At 45.3% G+C, this 22,970-nt stretch overlaps 1 protein-coding gene across 4 annotated transcripts in view; it reads left to right on the forward strand.

The window, feature by feature from the left end:
* The window catches only part of SYN3 (synapsin III), a 484,255-nt gene that overhangs the window by 29,937 nt on the left and 431,348 nt on the right, over window positions 1–22,970 (forward strand). For 3 of the 4 annotated variants that reach the window (XM_021091548.1, XM_021091550.1, XM_021091552.1), the window contains one exon: window positions 9,338–9,797. In XM_021091548.1, the coding sequence (XP_020947207.1) occupies window positions 9,487–9,797 (311 nt within the window). In that variant the 5' untranslated portion in view covers window positions 9,338–9,486. Of the gene's footprint in view, window positions 1–2,817; window positions 2,895–9,337; window positions 9,798–22,970 lie in introns of all 4 variants that reach the window. The other variant, XM_021091549.1, reaches the window with a different exon arrangement.

Genomic DNA, 22,970 nt, shown 5'->3' on the forward strand with positions numbered 1-22,970 from the left:
AGCGGCCGCCCTCCGGGACTGAGGCGCCCTGCCCAGGGCTTCTGCGCCCTGTCAGCGGCCGCCCTCCAGGACTGAAGTGCCCTGCCCAGGACTGCTGTACCCCATCCACCGCCCTCCAGGACTGAGGTGCCCTGCCCAGGGCTTCTGCGCCCTGTCAGCGGCCGCCCTCCGGGACTGAGGTGCCCTGCCCAGGGCTTCTGCGCCCTGTCAGCGGCCGCCCTCCGGGACTGAGGCGCCCTGCCCAGGGTTTCTGCGCCCTGTCAGCGGCCGCCCTCCGGGACTGAGGCGCCCTGCCCAGGGCTTCTGCGCCCTGTCAGCGGCCGCCCTCCGGGACTGAGGCGCCCTGCCCAGGGCTTCTGCGCCCTGTCAGCGGCCGCCCTCCAGGACTGAGGTGCCCTGCCGAGGGCTTATGCGTCCTGTCAGCGGCCGCCCTCCAGGACTGAGGTGCCCTGCCCAGGGCTTCTGCGCCCTGTCAGCGGCCGTCATCCTGGACTGAGGTGCCCTGCCCAGGGCTTCTGCGCCCTGTCAGCGGCCGCCCTCCGGGACTGAGGTGCCCTGCCGAGGGCTTATGCGTCCTGTCAGCGGCCGCCCTCCAGGACTGAGGTGCCCTGCCCAGGGCTTCTGCGTCCTGTCAGCGGCCGCCCTCCAGGACTGAGGTGCCCTGCCCAGGGCTTCTGCACCCTGTCAGCGGCCGCCCTCCTGGACTGAGGTGCCCTGCCCAGGGCCTCAGCAAACCCGGTCTGCTGCCGTCTTGGATTGAGGTGCTGTGTCGAGGGCTTCATCCCCTAGTCAGCCGCCGCCATCCTGGACCGAGGTGCCCCCTGCCGCCTGCCACACTGAGGTGTGGGCTGCAGCCATTTTGCACGGGTACCTCTGGCCGGAAGGGCTGGGTGTGAGGTCTCTGCAGGTGGTCCCCTCTGCGCAAGTGAAAGACTAAGCACAAGGAAAAAAAGGTTAGATTTTATTTTATTACCCAGACTCTGTTTTTATCTCCTGGGAATTGTTAATGAACTTTGTGCTGGTGACAGTTTCTTTTTAGCACTGAATAAGTTTCAGTTGCCAGATACCACAGTTTACTCACTTCTGAAAGACATCTTGATTTCTTCTAAGTTTTGGTCAGTGGGAATAAACATCCTCTGTAAATGTCCTTGTGCAGGTTTTTGTGAGGACATAAGGAGCACAGTTGCTGGTAGTATGTTAAAAGCGTGTTAAGTTGTATAGAAACCCCCAGACTTTCCTCCAAAGTGGGTGGGTCATCTTGCATTCTTGCCGGCAGTGAACAAGAGTTCCTGTTCCCCATCTTCACCAGCCTTTGGTGTTGTCAGTGTTCCAGATTCTGGCCTTTCTGATAGGTGCATAGTGGTATCTCGTTGTTTTAATGTGCATTTCCCTACTGGCAGATGATGTGGAACATTCTTCCTGTGCTTATTTTCCATCTGCCTATTTTTAGTAAAGTCTCTGTTAAGGTCTTTGGTCCATTTTTTTAAATTTAGCATCATGTGAACCCAGACTATGACAGGAATGGTGGAGGGGAGAGGATGATAGTAAAGATGCTTTGGGAGACAAAATTGACAGGGCCTGGTGGCTGAGTGGCTGAAATTGCTGAGGGTTAAGGAGGAGCAAAGTGGAGACTCAAGTTTCTGGCCAAAGTGAATATGTGGATAGTGGTACCTCCTGGAGGAAGCGGGTTGGGGGAGGGGAGTGCAGGTGCAAAAATTCTTCTGCGGATGAGCAAGGAAGTGAGTCTGGGTGTCTAAGATACCTCTGAGCAGAGAAGTCCAATCTCCTATCCAGTTCATGACCAGTTGCTCATCTTTTCCCAAAGTGGCTGATGCCACTGTGGGGCAGCTCTCACTCTATGGAGTTATTCCTGCTTTGATGCCAAACCTGCATCTCTGTGATTTACACTTCTGTCTTGTGGCTCCATCAACAAGTGAGAAGTCTCCAACCTTTTAAAAATTCTTCACAGTAAAATATTCCTTCCTGCCACAGCCTGGAAGTAAGCCTGCAAAGTTGCTTTCTTTGTGGGGTAAAAAAAAAAAAACCTGCTTTATTTCTCCTGTCTGGTGTGGTCACTCCTTCCCTCTAGTGGCCATTAGTGGAGCTGCATGGGGCTGAGCACTCAGCTTGCTTACTGGATTCTGAGGATTCTGTCCCAGAGCCTTCCTGCTCTTCTGTTCCCACTGCTTTCCTTCCAGAATTCCCCTCACTCCACCTTGTCCCACCAGCAAATTAAGTTGTTCCTTGAAGATATATGCAGTGTGTAGTGTCACAAGAAGCCAGTGACTCACAGAACAGGGAGACACCTCGCAAATCACATAATCCAAATCCCTTCTATGTCCAAGGATCCAAATGATTGTAACAGCCTCCTAACTTGCCTGGATGCTTCTATGCACATACTTTACAATCTGTTTTCCACATAGGGACTGGTCAGACTAGATTATATCTCTTTTGCTTATAACCATCCAATGGCTTACTTTCACACTTCAAATAAAATCAAAACTATTTTCAGGGTGGCTCTTCACGATCTGACCCCTCTACTTCTCTAAACATTTTCGTATAAAAATCTTCTTGTTTCCTGTTTGAGCTGGTCTTCCTTTTGTTCTTCAGAGGTGCTTAGCTCTTTCCTACCTCAGGGCCTTTGCATGTGTACTTCCCTTTCCTCTCATCCTTAAGGCTCAGATTAAAGGTCACCTCTTCAGAGAGGCCTTCCCTGACCATCCCCATGTTAATCTCTATGACAGCACTCTGTGTATTCCTTACTAGCTCTTGCCCCAGTCCATAAATATGTGTCCATTTTCTGCTTCCTTTTACCAGACTGTAAGCTCCCCTGGGGCCTGCAGTGGAAGAAATTATAGAAGGAGACTTCGACTGACATTGGAGTTGGTCAAAAGGTAATGAGATGACTCTTAATAATGAAGGTGGGAAATTCCCACTATTGTTAAGGTCCACCAAAATTCCTAAAGAAGGGATTGTCCTTCAAATCTAATACTTTGTTACCTTTTCTATCCAGTGTTTAAAAGATGGAAGAGATTCAGATCCAATAATAACTCAGCAGCTTGTGTTCGCCTAACTTTCATAGATGGTTATTATAAACTTTGAATAAAGTATTTAAAAGAATCTATTTGAGGGAATTTCTGTCGTGGCTCAGCAGAAAGGAATCTGACTAGCATCCTTGAGGACACAGATTCGATCCCTGGACTTGCTCAGTGGGTTAAGGATCCGGTGTTGCTGTGAGCTGTGGTGTAGGTCACAGATGTGGCTTTGATCCCTCATTGCTGTGGCTGTGGTGTAGGCCATCAGGTACAGCTCCGATTCAACCCCTAGCCTGGGAACCTCCATATGCCTTTTAGGATGCAGCCCTAAAAGGGAAAAAAAAGAATCTATTTGAGGTTCCTGGAGAGAAACAAACGTAGATGGAATCTGAAGGGGATTTGACCTTTTAAAGAAGGGAACTGCACCCACTTAAGTAAGGTTCATATTTATGTGGCCTTTCCCTTAAAAGCACTCCCCAGTCCACATGGCACGACACAGCTAGAACCAAAGCAGAAAGCTGTAGTTTTATTGATTTGACAAGGAGCAGATAGAGTGCAGGCTAACAGAGTGGCTGAAAATGAGGAAATCTAAAGAGATGCCCCTAATCCATGCTCCCAGTGAGATTAACTGAGGCCTCTGTGAAACCTTTTTTCCAGTTTAATCCCTCTTTCAGCCCATTTGCACTTTTCGTGCTGCCCCCCATTTAATCATGAAGGCATTCACCAAAAAACTTTCTGTTTCCAAATCATCCTGGCAGAGTCAGCTTCCTGGGAAACCTGACTTCGCAACAATCTAGTTGATGTTTATAGAACATTATACTGCAATGCAAAAATCCATGTTCTTTTCAAGTGCACATTAAATATTCATAAAGATAGACCATATTGAGCCATAAAATTAATTTCAATGACTGTCAAAGATGTTGAAGGGTTAAAACCTTATAGACTGTGTTTATTAATCACAAATGAATCATATTAAAAGCAACAACAATATGATATCTGAAAGAGCATTGGAGCTTGAAAATTAAACCTGTTTAAATGACACATAGGTCAAAAATAATTAGAAAAGATAAAAATAATTTGAATGATAATGTAAATAAATACATGTCAGATTTCTGGGTTTAGCTAAAGCAGTGCATAGAGAGAAATGCATTGCTTTAAATGCTTGTATTAGAAAAGAGGAAAGTTTTAAAATTAATGATTACATTTAAGAATCTGGAAAAAAGAATGAATTAAAACCTTAAACCCAAAGTAAGAGGCAGTAATAAAAAGCAGATAGAGGTGAAATAGAAAACAAAAGAAAAAATAGAAAAAGCTACAAATTGGTTCTTTAAAAAACTAATAAAATTTATAAATTCCTACACACAGATTAACCAAAAAGACAGAAAAAGAAAATTACCACTATCAGGAATATCAGGGGAAATTACTATAAAGTCTGCAAAAAATGAAAGATTAATAAATATTATGAACAACTTTATGCCAATAAATTTCGTAACTAAGATGAAATGGACAAAATTGTTTGAAATCACATGTTGCCAATATTGAAGTAACAAGAAACAGAAAATACGAATAGTTTATAAAGAGATTGAGTTAATTATTAAACATTTTCCAACAAAGAGAAAATTAGCTTCAGATGGTTTCACTGTTGGATTCTGCCAATAATTTAAGGAAAAAAATCAACATTACACAGACTCTTTCAGAAAATGGAAAAGGTGGGAGCACTTCTCAACATATTTTGTGAGGTCAGCATTATTCTGATACAAAAACCTGGCAAAGACATTGACACAAAAGAAAATTACTGCCCAATTTTTCTCATAAATATTGACATTAAAAAAGTCCTCAATAAAATATTCTTAGATTGAATCCAGCATTTTATAAAATGTAATTCACTATAACCAAGTGGGATTTATCCTAGGAATGTAAACGTTTTAACTTTTTGAAAATCAATCAGTGTAATTAACCACATTAAGCAAATAAATGAGTTTTAAAAAACATAATCCTCTCCATTGATTTAGAAAATCACTTGGCAAGTTCAACATCCATTTGTGATAAAAAATAAGACTACAGGGACTGTCCCAATCTGATAAAGTGCATTTACAGAAAACCTACAACTAACATTGTATTGACAAGAGATATTGAATATTTTCCCTCTAAAATTAGGAACAAGGCAAGGTTTCTGTTTTCATTATTTCTATTCAGAAATAGAAATAATGGAGGAGCTAACGACTGGAATCAGAGAAGGTAAAGAAGTAAAAGATTGGAAAAGAAGAAGTAAACGTCTCTATTTGTAGGTGACATGATTGTTTGAACATAAATCTTAAGAAATTTATAAACAATCACGAAAAACAATAATTGAATTTATCAAGCCAATATATTGCTATTTGGCAAATATATGATGCTGCAACAAATGGATAATAAAACTTAGAAAACAATATATTTTATTATTTTATTATTATTATTATTTTTTGTCTTTTCTAGGGCCGCATCCGCGGCATATGGAGGTTCTCAGGCTAGGTGTCTAATCTGAGCTGTAGCCACTGGCCTGCGCCACAGCCACAGCAACATGGGATCCAAGCCACATCTGCGACTTACACCACAGCTCACAGCAACGCTGGATCCCTTAACCCACTGAGCGAGGCCAGGGATCAAACCCACAACCTCAGGGTTCCTAGTTGGATTCGTTAACCACTGAGCCATGACGGGAACTCCAGAAAACAATATATTTTAAAATACCATCCAAAAAAGCCCCCTCCCCAAATTGTTAGGAATCAGTTTAACAAAATGGGTGTAATACCAATGTATTGAAAAATCACAAAACATTTCTGAGAGAAACTAAAGATTTAATGAGTAGAGAGCTCTACCATGTTTATGAGGCAGAAAATTCCATATTATTGTTATGTCAGTTCTATCCAAAGTGAGCTAGATTCAATGTTATCCCAAATAATATCCTAACAGGCTTTTTTATACAACCTGACTTTATAATGCATATAAAGGTAGGACCTAAAATACCCAAAACGGTCTTTGTTTGTTTTTTGCTTTTTAGGGCAACACCTGTGGCATATCAAAGTTCCCAGGCTAGGGGTTGAATCGGAGCTGCAGCTGCCAGCATGCACCACAGCCACAGCAACACGGGATCTGAGTTATGCTGTGTTTGCGACCTACACCACAGATCAGGATACCACAGCCTATGGTAGCTCTAGATCCTTAACCTACTGAGCGAGGCCAGGGATTGAACCCACATCCTCATGGAAACTAGTCAGGTTCGTCATTGCTGAGCCTCAACAGGAACTCCTCAAAACAATCTTGAGAAAGCAAGTTTGGTTGGAGGACTCACTTTACCCAATTTTAAGACTTCCTATAGAGACACAGTAATCAAGACAGTGTAAGTATCAATGGAACATGGCAGAGAGTCCAGAAATAGATAATATTTCAGTCCATGGGTGCCAATAAAGCCACCAAAATAATTCACTGGGGAAAAATAGTTTAATAAATGGTACTGAAAAACTGGATAAATAAACCTCAACTCATGCCGCTTAAAAATCAAGTTTTTGTGGACTGCAGACCTAAGCGGTAAAGCTAAGACTATAAAGCTTCTATACGAAATTATAAGACCATATCATCATGATCTTTGGTTTGGCAAGGAGTTTTTAAAGTTGTCACAGAAAGGACTAAATGCAAAAGAGAAATTTGTTAAATTGGATTTCATAAAAATTTTAAATTTCTGCTTATGAAAACATGTGCAGGGAGTTCCCATTGTGGGGGAGCAGAAACAAATCTGACTAGTATCCGGGAGGATGCGGGTTTGATTCCTGGCCTTGCTCAGTGAGTTAAGGATCCAGCATTGCGGTGAGCTATGGTGTAGGTCATAGACGCAGCTCGGGTCTGGTGTTGCTGCAGCTGTGGTGTAGGCCAGCAGCTGTAGCTCCAGTTCAACCCCTACTGGTAACTTTCATATGCTAAGGGTGTGGCCCTAAAAAGCAGAAAAAAAAGAAAAAAGAAAAGATGTGCAGATAGATGTCATAGATATTATATATGTACATATAAATGTGTATATATATATATATGCACATATATATTTTTGTATGCATAAGATAATATTCCTAATAACTAAAATATGGAAGTGTGGTCTCATCCTATGGTGTAATTTTTTCTCATTGGGTTTTTTTATCTCAAGACCAATTTGTTTTTCGTAAGAGTTATTTTATTCTGCCAAACTTATGATCATGAAGGAAATGAAGTGGCAAGCCAAAGACTGAGAGAAAATATTCGCAGTATAAATATCTGATACTTACATCAGATATTTCAATTTACAAATAAATTGAAAATATAAACAATTCTTTTAAAAAAAAAATGGAACAAAGACTTGAACAGACACTTCACCAAAGGAGATATATCAATAGACAGTGATCCCATGATAGTTGCTTATTCTCATTAGATATCAGAGAAAATAAATAAAAAACACAATGATATCCTTTTTTACAACCACTAAAATGGCTAAGATTAGAAAGACAGACAACAGCCAAATGTTGGTGAGGATGTGGAGCAACTGGCACTCGAATGAAAGGTGTGAATTAGCACAACGACTGTGGGAAACTTTTGGACAGTTTCTTAAAAAGTTACATATGCCTCCTCTATGACCTAACAAATTAATTTCTCAAAGAAAAAGACAGCGCCTTCCACCTCGCTCCCCACGCTCTCCTTTTCCTTCTCTCATTCCCTCTCCCATCTCTTTCTTTCTCTTGCTTCACAAAAATTCTTAAATAACAAATTCTTAGAGAAGTTCTCTTCAGAATACTCCCCCCCCCGAAAAAAGTGGATATATTTCCGACATCCATCAACAGGAGCATGTAGTAATAGTTCGTGGTTTATTCATCTAGCAGAATACTGTTCAGCGATAAAAAGCAGAATGATACACACAGCATAGCTGAGTCTTGAATCCATTATGTGGAGGGAAAGATGCCATTCATAAAAGGAAAATACACAATTACATTTATTTATATGAAGTTCAAGAATAGTGAAAATTAATATATGATGACAGACATCAGCAGAGCGTCTGCCTGTGAGGACATGTGGATTGGTTAGAAAGGGGCACAGGTGATTGGAGCATAATAAATCTTATTATGCCGTTGTGTACATTTATCAAAACTCCATGAATTGTACACTTAACAGACTGTGCATCTCTAAGTAAATTCTACTTCAGCAAATGTTCAAAATAATCTTAACAAAAAATGTCGCTAGAGTCTAATGGCATGATATAAACAGTCATTTTTCTCAAGGAGATATTTGGATTGCAAATGAACTTTAAAAATCCAAAATGGCTTTTTAAAACTTATACTGTTCAGGAAAGTAATACATGTGCTTATTAATCTGCTGGAGATGCCATAACAAAATATCACAGACTGGCTTAAATAACAGAAATTTATTTTCTCATAGTTCTAGAGGCTGCAAATCTGAGATCAGCATGCCAGCATGGTTTGTTTCCGGTGAGGGTTCTCTTGCTGGCTCGCAGATGGCTGCCTTTCCCTGTGTCCTCATGTGGCTCAGGGACCCACGTGGTAAATGCTCTGGTGTCTCTTTTTATGAGGACATTAATACTATCATGAGAGCACCACCCTCATGGCCTCATCTAACCCTAATTACCTCCCAGAGGCCCCATCTGCAAATACCAACACATCCACATACGAATTCGAACACAATTCAGTCTATGGCTATATATTCTTGAAAATTTGGAATATATAGGCAAGTGGAAAGAAAAAAAAAAGAGCCATGTAGTCACGTTATCCAAATATAATCGCCGTTAACATTCTGATATCTTTTCTTTCCTAAGTTTTGCTATTTCAACTTTTATGGTTTGTAGTCATTCTGTACCTATGATCTTGTATCCTGATCTTTTAAATTACAACATGAATTTTTTTCTATGTCATTAAAACCCCTGTTTGAAGTTCCTCTTTTTAATAGCCACATGAGATTTCACTGAAGGACCATGCTGTAGTTTACACAGTCATTATCTGTGGTCCAACCTTGAGATGCTTTCCAGCATTTTGCTAGTGTAAATCATGCTGCGATAATTGTAGTTGTAGAAGAGGCTTTTTCTGTAACTTCGATTTCTTTTGGGGGATTGAATTCCAGAAAATGGGAATTGTAGGTTAAAAGGGTATGCTCTAATTAGGTGTCGCCAAGTTCCTTGCCAAAAAGAAGTCCCTCTTTACATTGCCCACAGCAGCATGAAGGACAGGGCATTACCTGGTTGCTCTTAAGGGGCTAAGGTTGTTTCCACTAATGTGTTTGCTGGCCTGTTTCCACAGGTGAAAAAAAGACAGCTGCAGCTCCCTTGTGTGCGGCTCCCCTGGCTCTTCTGGCCTAAGACCCTGCCGCTCCCTCTACCTGGCAGCCTGTGTTCTGGGCCTCACCTAGACAGTCTGAGTAGGAACAAGCCATCTCATCCATCACAGCCATGAATTTCCTCCGGCGACGCCTCTCCGACAGCAGCTTTGTGGCCAACCTACCTAACGGCTACATGACAGACCTGCAGCGCCCAGACAGCTCCACCAGCTCCCCTGCTTCCCCGGCCATGGAGAGGAGGCACCCCCAGCCCCTGGCAGCCTCCTTCTCCTCTCCAGGATCCAGCCTTTTTAGCTCCTTTTCCAGTGCCATGAAGCAGACCCCACAGGCCCCCTCTGGGCTCATGGAACCTCCGGGTCCCTCCACGCCTGTTGTTCAAAGGCCCAGGATCCTGTTGGTGATCGATGATGCCCACACAGACTGGTAAGCAGGAACCTGCAGGTGCCCCCACCGCAGGGCAGGAGATGAGATGGGGCTATCTCACTCTTGGGAAAGAGAGGGGAATTGCTGTGAGAGGCTCTATGGTATCAGACTAGCAGGAAGGAGGGACATCAATGCCAGGCATCATGGCAGCTACCTCATGCCACACTTTGTCCAAAGGGCTTTATATTTATAGGTCTGCAATATCTCACTTACACATCCAAAATCCAAAAAGCTCTGAAAGCTAGAAAATATTTTATAATCCATTTGACAGTAAAGCCTAACCTGAAGGAAAGTTAGACTGTGATAGTCATTTTGCCACTCACCGTGCTTGTTCATACGATTCGTTGCAAACATCTATATGTTTGATATGGGGTGCTACCCAGAGCCCACTGAAAGTATCATATAGTATATGGTAGATGCACTATATTAACTTTCTAAAAATGGGAAAATAGGAGTTCTCTTGTTGCGTAGCAGGTTAAATATCTAGCATGTCACTGCTGTGGCTTGGGTCACTACTTAGCTTGGGTTCAGTCCCTGGCCTAGGAATTTTTGTATGCTGTAGGTACAGCCCCCCCCTCCCCAATTTTTTTGAAATGGGAAGCTTAAAATCAGCAATAACTCTGTCAATTTTCTTAACCTGTTTCAGCTTTAGCCATGATCCCTCATTAAATGAGGTTGCTATGAGAGTGAAAGAAGCCAACAGAGGCCCACAGTCCTTACTGGAAACCCTCCAGACCAGTGTGCCTGAGTTTGCACCCCTGCTCTTCCATGTACTGGCAGTCTGGTTCCAGAACCTGTCCCCTTAACAGGAAAAGTGGGCATAAATGACATCCCTTCCAGCCCCTTCTCAGGCACTCCCAACCCTGATAGATGGTAAGTTCTTTGGGGAGCAGAGACTGGACACATGTATCAAGGTCATTGTAGCAGTAATTCCATAGGTAGTTACTGAGCACTGATGGAGTGCAAGTAACAGCCTTTGGTACTCAGGTAAGTAATGAACAGGCCCTGCACACACAGAGCTGCAGGTGGAGGATAGGCATCTCTCCAAATTTTTGGTAGGGAGAGATGATAAACATTATCAGTCCAGTTGGAGACAGAATTTGCAGTCTAGGAAGTAAACCCCAATGTGGAGACATGAAAGCACTATCCAGGACAATTCTGACAGTGGATTATGGATGGCCATGGGGGCTGGAGGGCAAGGTTTCACGCATGTGCTTCCAAAGCTGCCACAGTGGGCATCTGGTAAATGTGTATTACATGAATAAGTTAATCACTCCGTTCTCTTACCATGCCAGATACTTGGTTATTCTACCATGGGTGGGTATACTCCCACTGATTCCTTGACCAGTTAACTCAAGTTGGGATGGTTGAACCTGTACTTTGGAGTGGGAAACATTTACAGTTTATAACATATTCAATATAGTCAACATTAAAGCATATTCAGTGGGTTCAGACATCAGCCTTTATTTTTCCACTAAGAAATCACTTCATCTTCACCAGGGGTGTCCTGTGCCTGGCCTCTGCTCGAAGGCAGTCTGAGTTGTCTTCAGTGATGCTGTTTGCTTGAAGGGTCTTATATGAAGCCTGTTTATCTCTGCTTATGCTCTTATGTAAAGTACCATCTTTAAGGGGTTGATTTCTGTGGAGGTGTTGCTTCCAGGCACCCTGGCATGTACAGTTGTGCTGCTGATCTGCCTGGTAATCAAAATTCCTGCATGGCCTTGGTAGTCCTCTGTTTCTCTTTAACACAGTTCTTGACCTTGATTTTGAGTGTTCTCTCCTGATTGTGTTATCCCTGGCTCAGTCAGGGTTTGCCAGAATATGGTGATGAGGGCTATTTGTCAAAGACAGTTACTTCCTGTGTGGAGGCTGAGCTCATAAATGGCAGCAAGGTGCAATGGTTAGGAACTCAGACTTCAGAACTACGCTGTCTGGATTCAAATCTCCTAAGAGCTGTAAGACCTTTTAAAGTGACGGCACCTAAATAGGAATAAAATAGTGCCGAGAGTTAATATATGTATGTAGGGTTAAAATTTGAGTTTATGTAAATGTTTAGGATGTGTCTAATAGTAAGTGCTATTTAAGTGTACATTATTATCACAGACTATTGTGACCTTCTGCACAATATTAATTGTCTTGACAGCAGGCCCTTGTAGGCATGTGTATTTAATTTCTTTATGCCCAATATTGGGCAAAGTGGATTAGGATTTACCCCCATTGTGCTAAGGTTTTCTGCTGGTTACTCTTCCCTGCTAGCTCTCAGGTAACAAAGTTGGGTCTTATTAGTTAAACTCTGTTCCCTCGGTGCCCATGGAATATGGAATATGGTGTAGGGGCATAGTGAATGAGATTGAAATGCCATGAATAGCCCCAGCCAAGTAACATTTAAATTTTGACTTTGGTCTTCCATCTCTCCAATCTACAGGCATGACTTGTGTGAAGTTCAGGGTGTGCATTGTGGTGGGGGACACAGTTTTAGCCAGAGGAATTTCTCCCAGTCTGTTTCAATCATGCCTTATATGCCCATCAGTTAATTACGTATTGAGAACAGCAGTCTTTTTCTTGCCTCTCAGTGGGTAAAAAGTAGAAATGTGAGAAACTGAGACTCATTAAGTCGCCTGGAGGTTGGCTCTGCACTCACTGGATGTTTGTGATGAGACTTCCTGCCTGCAGACTTACCAGCTTCTCGCATAGAACTCCATCAGATTCTTTAAGAACCCTGCGAGCCTTTTCAAATCTGTTCCCAGCTTTCCAAATTGACAATGGCTGCCTTAGAACTTCCTGAAGAATTCCTTAAGGATGCCTGTCACCCCATAGTAGCCAGCAGGTGGCGGGCCAGCCCCACTGTCTCTGCATAGCTTTGGCAGAGCCTGACTCCCTCGGGGTCAGCCTCCTGCCCAGCCCCTCCTTCATTGTGCGAACTGTCTCCCCAAGAGGAAGAAGTTGTGGAAGGCGGAGAAGCCAGCTCACACAGCCCCTTTCTTCCTCCTTTGAGATGATAATGAGGGGGGAGATGAACCACTGTCTGGACTAAGAGTGAACCCACCGGGAACAATGCGGCTTCCTTTTCTCCCTTGTCAACCACTGTTCCTTCTCTCTGTCATCTCTTTCCCTGTCCAGGACCCTCTTGCAAAGAATCAGGTTTCTTTGGGGTGAGAGAGTTGCAGGAACTTCCCACTCTTGCTTCCTGGCAGAGGCCAGCTTCCAGACTCTCTGAACCAGCCTGGGGCCCCCAAGGATGATCTGATACCCCGCCTGTGAACAGGGTTGAGGAGTGAGGGAGAGGGCTTTTTATCTTCTAGGAGACACAGAGGCCCAAAGCAACCTTTGTTGGGAAGAAGGACTCACAGCTGAGCATTTTAAGATCCCACACCTACTGGGGTTGCCACAAAGGTGAGCCTGGCTACAGCAAGGATGTTGGAGGCCTTTGGACCAGGCCTACCCCCCATTAAGGTCTGGCTTAGTAGTAGATATGAACTAAAGCCAGTGCTCTGCTCTGGGAAGAGGGGAGATCAGTCAGCCTTGGGAACTCCAAGGGAACGGAGAAATAAATGGATTTCATGGTCAGTTTTCTTCACCCCTACTACCTCTCCACTCATTCTCTTGCCTAGAATTTTCTAGGAGTTTCACTCATTCTGGGCCTCTAGTTTTGACTTCCTCTCCTGGTTACCTTTCATGTTACCCTCAGTAACAGCTTCCTGAAATACTCATCTGATCAGTTTCCTCTCAAACCCTTTGGTGGTACATCATTGCCCTTGAGTTCAAAGTCAAAATGGTAAGCATGTCTGCCCTCCTTCTAGTTCTGCCTCCAGCTCTGCTTCCTGCTCTGCTGATTATTCTGTAGGAATAGCAAATGACTTGTACACAAGTTTTCATTTTTTTTTATTTTTTATTTTATTTTATTTTATTTTATTTTTTTGTCTTTTTGTCTTTTTTGTTGTTGTTGTTGTTGCTATTTCTTGGGCCGCTCCTGCGGCATATGGAGGCTCCCAGGCTAGGGGTTGAATCGGAGCTGTAGCCACCGGCCTACGCCAGAGCCACAGCAATGCGGGATCCGAGCCGCGTCTGCGACCTACACCACAGCTCATGGCAACGCCGGATTGTTAACCCACTGAGCAAGGGCAGGGACTGAACCTGCAACCTCATGGTTCCTAGTCGGATTCGTTAACCACTGCGCCACAACGGGAACTCCCGACTTGTAGTTTTCAAACACACTTCCTTGCCTTAGCACATTTTGTGTCTCAATACCTGGAATACCCTTCCTTATCTCGTTCACTGGACCAATCTCCATCATCCTTAAGAACCTCCCCAGGTGTCATTTCTCTGAGGGCTTCCCTGACACACATACCCTGCCAACAGTGCTAATAACTACCACCTTTGATAACTTAAAATATACGTCATTGTGCCACTGTCACTGTATTATAATTGGCTTTAGACGACTGTCTCTTCTGCAAAAACAATACCTGTGTCCCTGGTGCTCAACACATAGTAAATTTTCATTTAGCAAATGCCACTGTGTTCAACCCAGTCCAATCAGGGTAACCTTTATTGGGCATCACTTTACTTTAGGCGTCAGCAATATAGTAACACAGTTGAGGGGTTTCCAGTTTTACTCACCCACGTATGTTCCAGTATGTAGGTAGAATAACTGTAAGGCAGCTATTTGAGATTGTCAAAAAAGACTGAATAGGCAGGTTTTGTTTGTTTGTTTGTTTTACTATTACCACAGGATGTATTGGAACCCCAAAGTTGATTTTCGAAATCAGAACATTGAATATGACCAAAAAAAAAAAAAAAAGAAAAGAAAAGAAAAGATTGTTCATAACCAGGCTCAGGTTGAGTTTACTTGCCTTCTCTCAGATTCACCTGCCGGGTCTCTGGAGCCTGAGGGGCTTAGGGATGGGGGATGTTAGGATGAAGGGAACATAGAGTAGCTAAGCCTTGGCCCCCACCCCTTCCTCGAGTGGCCTCTGGAACCCTCTTCTCCTCTCACTTCACCAGTGGCCCTTTTCCCAGAATGTCTTCTATTTTCTTTCTACAATGACCTATTGTTAACTTCCCTTTTATTCTCCACCCTTCCCTAGAGTTTCTTTTTTCTTTTATTTGTTGAGGAGGAAATGAAAAGGTTTGAAACACCCCTTAGCTGCTTTCCTTCCAGCCTGGAGTTTGTGAGGCTAACACCATCCTACTAAATGATGGTTAATGATACTCATTAAAGCACCTTGTGCATTTATAGATTCACTGAGAGAGTTATTACGCTGTGTGATAATTTGTGTCCTCATCACTCCCACCCCTACCCATGCCTACTTGCTGTCTTTGTATCCCAGTGCCTAGAATAGGGCAGCAGGTAATAGGTGGTAGGAAACGCCTGTTGATGAATGAGTGATGTTGGAGGTAATGTTATTGGTAATGACAAGGGTGATGGTATGACAGTGAAACAGAAGAGTGATCTTTGTGGCATTCTTCCACCCTCTTTCCCCTCTATCACCTACTACTCAGTCAACAGAAAGTCCACTGACCACAGTGAGAGCATTTACACCATGGAAATTGGCAACCGCTACAAACCAGGGCTTTTAGGTCTCCCCTGCGAGCTGATTGTTAAGCATTAGCCAACACATTACTGCTCATTGCACTTCCTGATTTTCCTGGGGAGCGTGTTACAGGTGAGGAAGCAGAGCACAGAGAAACCATGCACTTGCTCATGGAGCCATAGCAGGAGAGTGGTAGGCTGGGACTTGAGTGAGACTAACTTTTTTTTTTTTGCTTTTTAGGGCTGCACCTGTGCATATGGAGGTTCCCAGGCTAGGGGTCCATCAGAGCTATAGCTGCCGGCCTACACTACAGCCACAGCCATAGCAATGTGTGATCTGAGTCGCATCTGCAACCTACCCCACAGCTTATGGCACTGAGGGATCCACTGAGGGAGGCCAGGGATCGAATCCTTATCCTCATGGACACTAGCCAGGTTCCTCACCCACTGAGCCACAACTGGAGCTCCTTAAAAGGCCTTTCTGATGGTGACCTGCCTCCTGCTGACCAGGGCTTCAGTGTTTGGCATGATGTACATGTTGAAAAGCCTTGCTTGAAAAATGAACACACAAATGAATAAACCATGAGCTCCTTGGGAATGAGATCATGACCTCATCCTCGTATGGCAAACATTTGTGTACTTCCATGACCAGACATTGTGCTAAATGGTTTTCATAGATTCTCTAATTCAATCCTCCCAACAACAGTATGGAGTATGACTACTGTTCTCATTTTATGAATAAGGAAAACTGAGGCTCCAAGCCCAAAATGAGAGCAGGCACCAGCAGCATCTGAGATTGGCTCAGGGCATCCAGCCGACAAGCCTGAGCATCCCTGTTCTCTTGTCATTCTTCCTTCTCCCACTGGAGCACAGTCCCTTGCGTGCTGTGTCAGCCCACAGGGCAGGGCTCTGGAGCCTTGTATGTGTGCACAAACCCGCACACACTTGGAATCTGAGGGCGACAGGAGGGAACAGGTGGCAGGACTCTTTGTTAGAGCCCAGTGACCAAGCATAGGATCCTGGTGACCTCACCCTCAGAGGAAAACGTCCACCTCCAGCCAGGTGGCCCACCCGCTGGTGCCACGGACAGCCAGAATGTTAAGGTGCCAGGAGAAGAGGGGGTTCCTATTTCCATCCAGACACTTGTGAGCTCAGGCTTGGAAATTGGACCCATTTGCCGAAATTTCCCTTGAACTATTTTCCTCCTTTTAAAACACCAAGGGAGCTCCGACAGGGTTTTTTCTCTTCTTTTCCCTGTATTTTGATATTAAAGATACGATTTCCTAACATATGGCTGACATGTTTCCCCAAGAGCATTAAAAATGGAAAAGAAGATAAAACGTAGAGAACTCAGGGCAGGCAGGTGGGAAGTTGGGACTGAAGTGCCAGCTCTGCTGCTCATCCTCTCTGTGGCGTCGGCTAAGTGCCTTACCTTTCTGAGCCTCGGTTTCCTCATCTGTAAAGTGGGCTCATATCCTTCACCATACCGCTGGGCTCACAGGGAGGTATGAGACTCCAGTGAGAGCACTCTGTGCCTCTCCTTCACAGGCACTTTTCAGTGTGACAGTTTATTTACCTATAATACAGTTTTGCTCTGGAACATAACCTCCAGGAGGGCAGGGTTTAGGCCTCTCTTGTTTAACGGCTATATCCTCAGAGCCTAGCCCAGTGCCTGGAACTTGGTACAGTAGACTAGATGGAGGATTTAATTAACAAGAAAGTGGGTGCTCTTCCAAGGCTGTTATTATTGTTAAGGGGAAGTTCAGGATTCTGCCCTGGAAGAAAGTCTTTCTCAGAAAGCACTCAGCTGCCCCCAATGTACAGAGAGTAGCAGATACTTCTGTGCTAATCCCCAGGCTCCCTCCTCCTACCTGCCAAGCTGATAACTCAAAGCCTCCAGCCTTCACCTGAGAGGTTGAGCTGCTTCTGGCTGCTTGAGTGAAGGTGTGAGGACTTCAGGGTGCCTTGGCAACCCCTTGAAGCCTTTCCATGGCCTAATTGGTCCCAGGGTGATCAGGACCTTCTGCTTCTCACTGTGCCACCTTTAGAAAGGTTTAAACTCAGAGCTGGCATCCCCAGTAGAGACTCTTGGGTAGAGTTGCTAGATTTGGCCAATAAAAATATGGGATCCCCAATTAATAGTTAGATAAATAATGACTCAGTATAAGTATATCCCATGCAATATTTGATATAGATTTATGCTGCAGAATTATTTGTTGTTTATTTGGAATTCAAATTTAACTGGGTGTCCCTTAGTTTATCTGGCCATCCTACTAATTGAGGATGGCACTGAGAGACAGTGCCCAGCTCTGCTGATGCCAGCCCAGGGAGAGGCTGGCCTTTGCACATCCTTGCCTTCTGGTTGGGGAGCCAGACCAGGCCCTCCCAATCAATCTCATTCTAAGGAAGCAGCTTTCCCTGCCTGTGATGAGGACTGAACAGTCTCAGTCACCAGCATGGCAGGAGCAAAACCAAGTGGACAGTCTGGAGGCAGATGGGCCTCAGCCCCTGTTCTCTTTCACTTATGTGACCTTAGGCAAGTCTGATCTCTGAGCCTCACATTCCTCAGCTGTAAGGCAGGATCGTGGCACATCTAACTGTAAAGTTAGAGATGATGGCATGGGTGGGGCTGGTACAGGGCCTAGCTGCCATAGCAGGCATTGAAATGGTCACTGTTATTAACAATTAATTGCAATCACTAATTGCTAGTGAATATAATAGTACTGGGAGCCAAGGGAAAGGAAGCCACTTGGCATGTTTCTCAGTTCAGCTGGATAGGCTGGAGGGCTGTCTTCCAGAAGCCCTGGAGGAGGGGTGTCTGGTTGCTGGTAGGCTGGCACACTCTCTACTCTAAAGATGGCAAGATGGGGGCTGGAGTCAGTCCCCTCCTCCGTGAGTTTGCCAGAGGCTCAACGCAGGATACACACCTCTTTGTTGAAGACATTTGCTCTAGGATACAAAATCCTCACAGCTCGCTCCACCACTTCCCTATCCCTTAAGACTCTCCTTGAATGAGGGCAGGCCCAGCTTGTTTCTTATGGGGAAATCCAGGGGTGGAGGAGAGGGAGCTAGGAAAGGCCTGATGGGGGCGTCTGGCCACCTTCCTACTCCCTTCATTTGCTGATTTGCACGCACCACCCCATGCCACCTGGAGTGGCACTGGACTTCTGGATGCGTCCTTCCACTCTGGCCTCCCTCCCACTCCCCCCTCCCTCCCGTGGTGCCTGGGGCAGGAGGGGCCTCAGGCATTCCCCAGCAGCCTGCCCTGTCGCCTAGACACCGGTGCCGTTTTCCCAGGCCCGGCCCCTTTTATCAGGGGGACAATGTACGCACACAGTGAGGGCCTTGTGTGGCACCCAGGCCCCGAGCCCTTTGACTTGAGGAATTTTTCAAGTGCTGACCTCTCTCCGTGAGGTCTCCCCGCCATCCAATCCTGAGGCCTCTACCCCTGCGGCTTCCTACCCACTCTTGCAGGGAGAGAGGGCGGGAGGGGAAAACAGTGAAGAGTTGTCTCCTGCCCTGGTAGAGTCTTCATCCTCTGACACTGTGGCTGGGAAATCTGGGGGAAATGTCTTTGAGCAGAAGGGAATGTGGGGAGGAATCTGATGGATGCTGTTTCTTCCTAAGTTCCCCCTTCTCTGCTGATGCCGACTGAGATCTTTCCTCCGTTTCCATATAAATCAAACAATGACAACAGACTAAGGTCCTGGTCCCCAAAAGACTGTTTCCATCAGAATGACATTGAGACTACCAGGCACCACCCTACACCTTCTGTATTAGGGATTTCTTTGTTTGTAAGAAAAAGAAATGACTTTGGCTGACTTGGGCAAAATGGGGGCTTCCTGAACATATGTGAGGGGCTCACCAAATGAAAAGAAAACATGAAAACCCAAGTTTCAGAAGGATCAGGACCCAAGGTTCCACCTGGACCTAAGAGGCAAGGACTTGCGGACAGTGTAGAGAAGTCAGCTCTTGTTTCCTCCCAGCCTTTGTCTCTCTGCTCAAAAATCAAATTCCTAGGCAAGAACAAACCTGGCTGGTTCTGCAGTGAGTCCTGGGGACACTTGGGAACAGCCCCACCAAGTCCGTGTGCAAGAGGGAGGCTTGGTTTTATGAACACAAATGGAGATGGAGATGCTGCTACTAGGAGTCAGAATGCATGCAGGACCCGTAACACTAGGATGGCCCGCTAGAACTGCTGAATCAGAATAACTAGAGGGGAGCCCAGGAAACTATTTTTTTTTCTGCTTTTTCAGGCACACATGGGGCATGTGTAAGTTCCCAGGCTAGGGGTCCAATCAGAGCTACAGCTGCCACCCTATGCCACAGCCACAGCAATGTGGGATCAAAGCCACATCTGTGACCTACACCATAGCTCATGGCAACACCAGATCCTTAACCCACTGAGCGAGGCCAGGGATTGAACCCACATCCTCATGGATACTAGTTGGGTTTGTTACTGCTGAGCCACAACAGGAACTCTGGGACCTAATTTTTTAAGTAATAAAGAGCCAAGTTTAGAAACCATTGAACTAGAGGACCAGGTTCACATTGGTTCCCAACTGGTAGCCAGTGGGGCCATTGGGACAAACAGAGAGAGAGACGTGCCAACTCAGTGTAGCGAGTGGGAAAGTCATCCAAAGACCAGCTGGGCTGCCCGGGGAGGGAGTGAGACCCTTGTCACTTGCAGGTAGTCCAGCACAACTGGAGTGGCCATTTGGGAGAAACAGTGCAGAAAAGGCTCAGACTCTAAAGGGGTCAGCCTACAAGTCCTTAAAGGAGTCTCGGACTTGAAGTTTTTCATCTTTGCCTCTCTGGCTTTGTGTCTCAGTCACTTGTCCTGCCATTGCCCTGCTTTTCTCTGAAGAGTTCAGCTGCTGTGAGTCTTCCCTCATCCTCCAAAATGTGGTTTTTTAGCTCAGGTTCTCCTCTTTCAAAGGAGCCCCTTGGACGCCATGGTCTCTCCTAGCAATAGCTGTTCCTAGTCTTCCAGACTTCCTCTGCCTGGCAGAGGCCAGCCTCATTACAGAACATCTCTCCTCTTGGGGCCTGTGGAAGCCTGCCTGGGACGTGTTTCCTCTGCAGGACGGAGGCTGTCTGATGGCAAGAGAGGGGATGGTGCTTTGTGTCCATTTTCCTGACTTCCCACCTTGGATTTGCAGAAAGGCAAGGGTGTGGTCTTCCTGGAGATTTGCACTGAGCTAATTGCCATCTTCAGAATGAAATTAGTTACGTTAGGGGTTGCCTGGGCAGCTGCTCACGGGAGGCAAGGTGGTCAGTGAGTGAAGGGGCAGGTGTTAGGAAAAGGCACAGGCACAGAGAATATTTCCCTGCTGTAAGGAAAACAACAGCACCAGCTCTATGACAAATATATCTGCCACTTGGTTCTGGCTACAGAGAGACAACAGGGAGCAGCGGGGACTGTCAGGCGAGAACTGATGCCCCTCTGAAGGTAGCAGCGGCCATCCACTCAGCCAGTTTTTGCAATTGTGGGAATACACTGGTGTTGACGAGTTATTGATTTTCAAGGGAAGCCAGGATTTTTCTATGACTATTTTATATGAATTTTCTATTTTAAAATTAAAAGTGGGAGTTCTCACTGTGGCTCAGTGGTAATGAACCCAACTAGTATCCATGAAGATGCAGGTTTGATGCCTGGCCTTGCTCGGTGTTGCTGTGGCTGTGGCTGGCAGCTGTAGCTCCGATTTGATCCCTAGCCTGTGAACTTCCAGATGCCATAGGTGCTGCCCTAAAAAGCAAAAAAAAAAAAAAAAAAAAAAGTATATCATTTAAGTCTAACAAAAAAAAGACTGTGGACTATGAGTTTTGCCTCTTGGCAGCTTTTGATGAAGAAGGCAGGAGTAGATATTCCTCATTTGGTTCTGTCTCTCAGCTAAATTGTAAGCACCAGAGTGACAGGGGGCTGTTTTGTTCAGCACAATTCCTGGGAACTAGCACAGTTCTAAGCACATAGTAGACCCTGGATGGATGGATGGGTGAGTAAGTGACAGGCCCCACGTGCCCTTTCTTTCTCTCTTTCTTTTTTCTTTTTAGGGCCACACCCTCAGCGTATGGAAGTTCCCAGGCTAGGGGTCTAATCAGAGCTGAAGCTGCTGGCCTTCACCACAAATTCTTGGAAACCCCAGATCCTTAACCCACTGAGCAAGGCCAGAGATCAAACCCGCCATCCTCCTGGATACTGGTCAGGTTCGTTACTGCTGAGCCACAAATGAACTCTGCCCCACACCCTCTTTTTAAATTAAATGCAATATTCCCATGGTCCCCTCCTTCTCATTCTCTTTATACCATCTAAACCTCTTTTTTTTTTTTTTTCCTGAATGATCAGGTATTAACCACTTGCACCTTGGTATGAATTATCTTTCAGTGTCTCATCTTTCCCATGGGGATTTCCCTAGGTTGGGTTCTTAATAGATGCTCATTTAATGTTTACTGAGGGAACAGCTTAGCCTTATAAATGTGAACTGGCTTGGTGGAGTGAAGGCAGTGGACTTTTAGAATTTTGTGGAAATGAAGGTGACACAATGTTGTGTCTTTGGAGAGGAGAGGGCCATGGACTGGGAGGTAACATTTAGCATGATCTCTGCAATCAGGGTGAGTGACTGACAATTTTACCCTAAAGGCTGGTGCTGGGGAGGAAGAGGAGCTCCCAGAGGGCAGCCAAGACAGGTTTCCATTCTGCTAGACATGAAGCAGGAGTTCCATTTAGAACAAGGAAGATGCTGCCACCGCCCTCCTCTTGGCATGAGGAAATGCTATTTTACTTCCCCAGCTATTGAAGGACAGGAGGAAAGAGATGAACATTAAACACCTGCCATGTGTCAGGGATATGGTGTCAGGGGGCCTTATGGCAGACATGGCAATGTACTTATTTTTGCAAATGAGACTGGGGCTCAGGAAGGTTGATGTTTGTCTGAGGCAGCCCTAGGAAATAAATAGCAGAGCTGGAGAGGACCTGGGTCTGTTCTGACACTAGCAGTGCCACCCACCTCTCTACCTGAAGGGTGAAGTATGCCCCAGCACCCACCAGTGAGCAACCCACCTGCTGGCATGGATTTGGCAGGTCTCCAGAGGCCTTCATATCTTTGTCCTCACTTAATTCTCATGACTCTATGGGTAGTTCTTCCCATCCCCACCCTGTAGATAAGGAAGCAGAGGCTGCCCCAAATCATGTAGCAGGTGCCAGAGCTGCCAACTCAAATCTAGGTCTTCTGATACATGACTGTCACTCATTTTTCCTGCACATTTAGGGACATGCCCTAGGAAAATTCATCAGCCCCCTGAGCACCTCCACTGTTGCCCAACTCATTTGTCCTTGTCTGTACCTTTCACACAAATACACACACATCCAGACCTTCTCAGATTCATCTTGGCAGCCTTTGGTCCTGGCAAAGGATACGTACCAAATATTGGATGGATGGATGGATGGATGGATGGATAAATTGGACCACTTTGCCAAGGAAGCAGCCCAGGCCCTCAGACTGGGCTGAGTCCATTTCTGTGGGCTGAGTGGTTCATTGCTCTTTATGGGTCTCTCCCTGCTATTAGGTAGTAAGCCCCCTGAGGCCGAGAACTGAGTGATCTTCCCTGTTTGCTTAGAGCCTGCAGGTTTTGGCACACAGTAG

The sequence above is a fragment of the Sus scrofa genome, chromosome 5, assembly GCF_000003025.6.
Source record: "Sus scrofa isolate TJ Tabasco breed Duroc chromosome 5, Sscrofa11.1, whole genome shotgun sequence".
In the NCBI taxonomy this organism is placed as follows: domain Eukaryota; kingdom Metazoa; phylum Chordata; class Mammalia; order Artiodactyla; family Suidae; genus Sus; species Sus scrofa.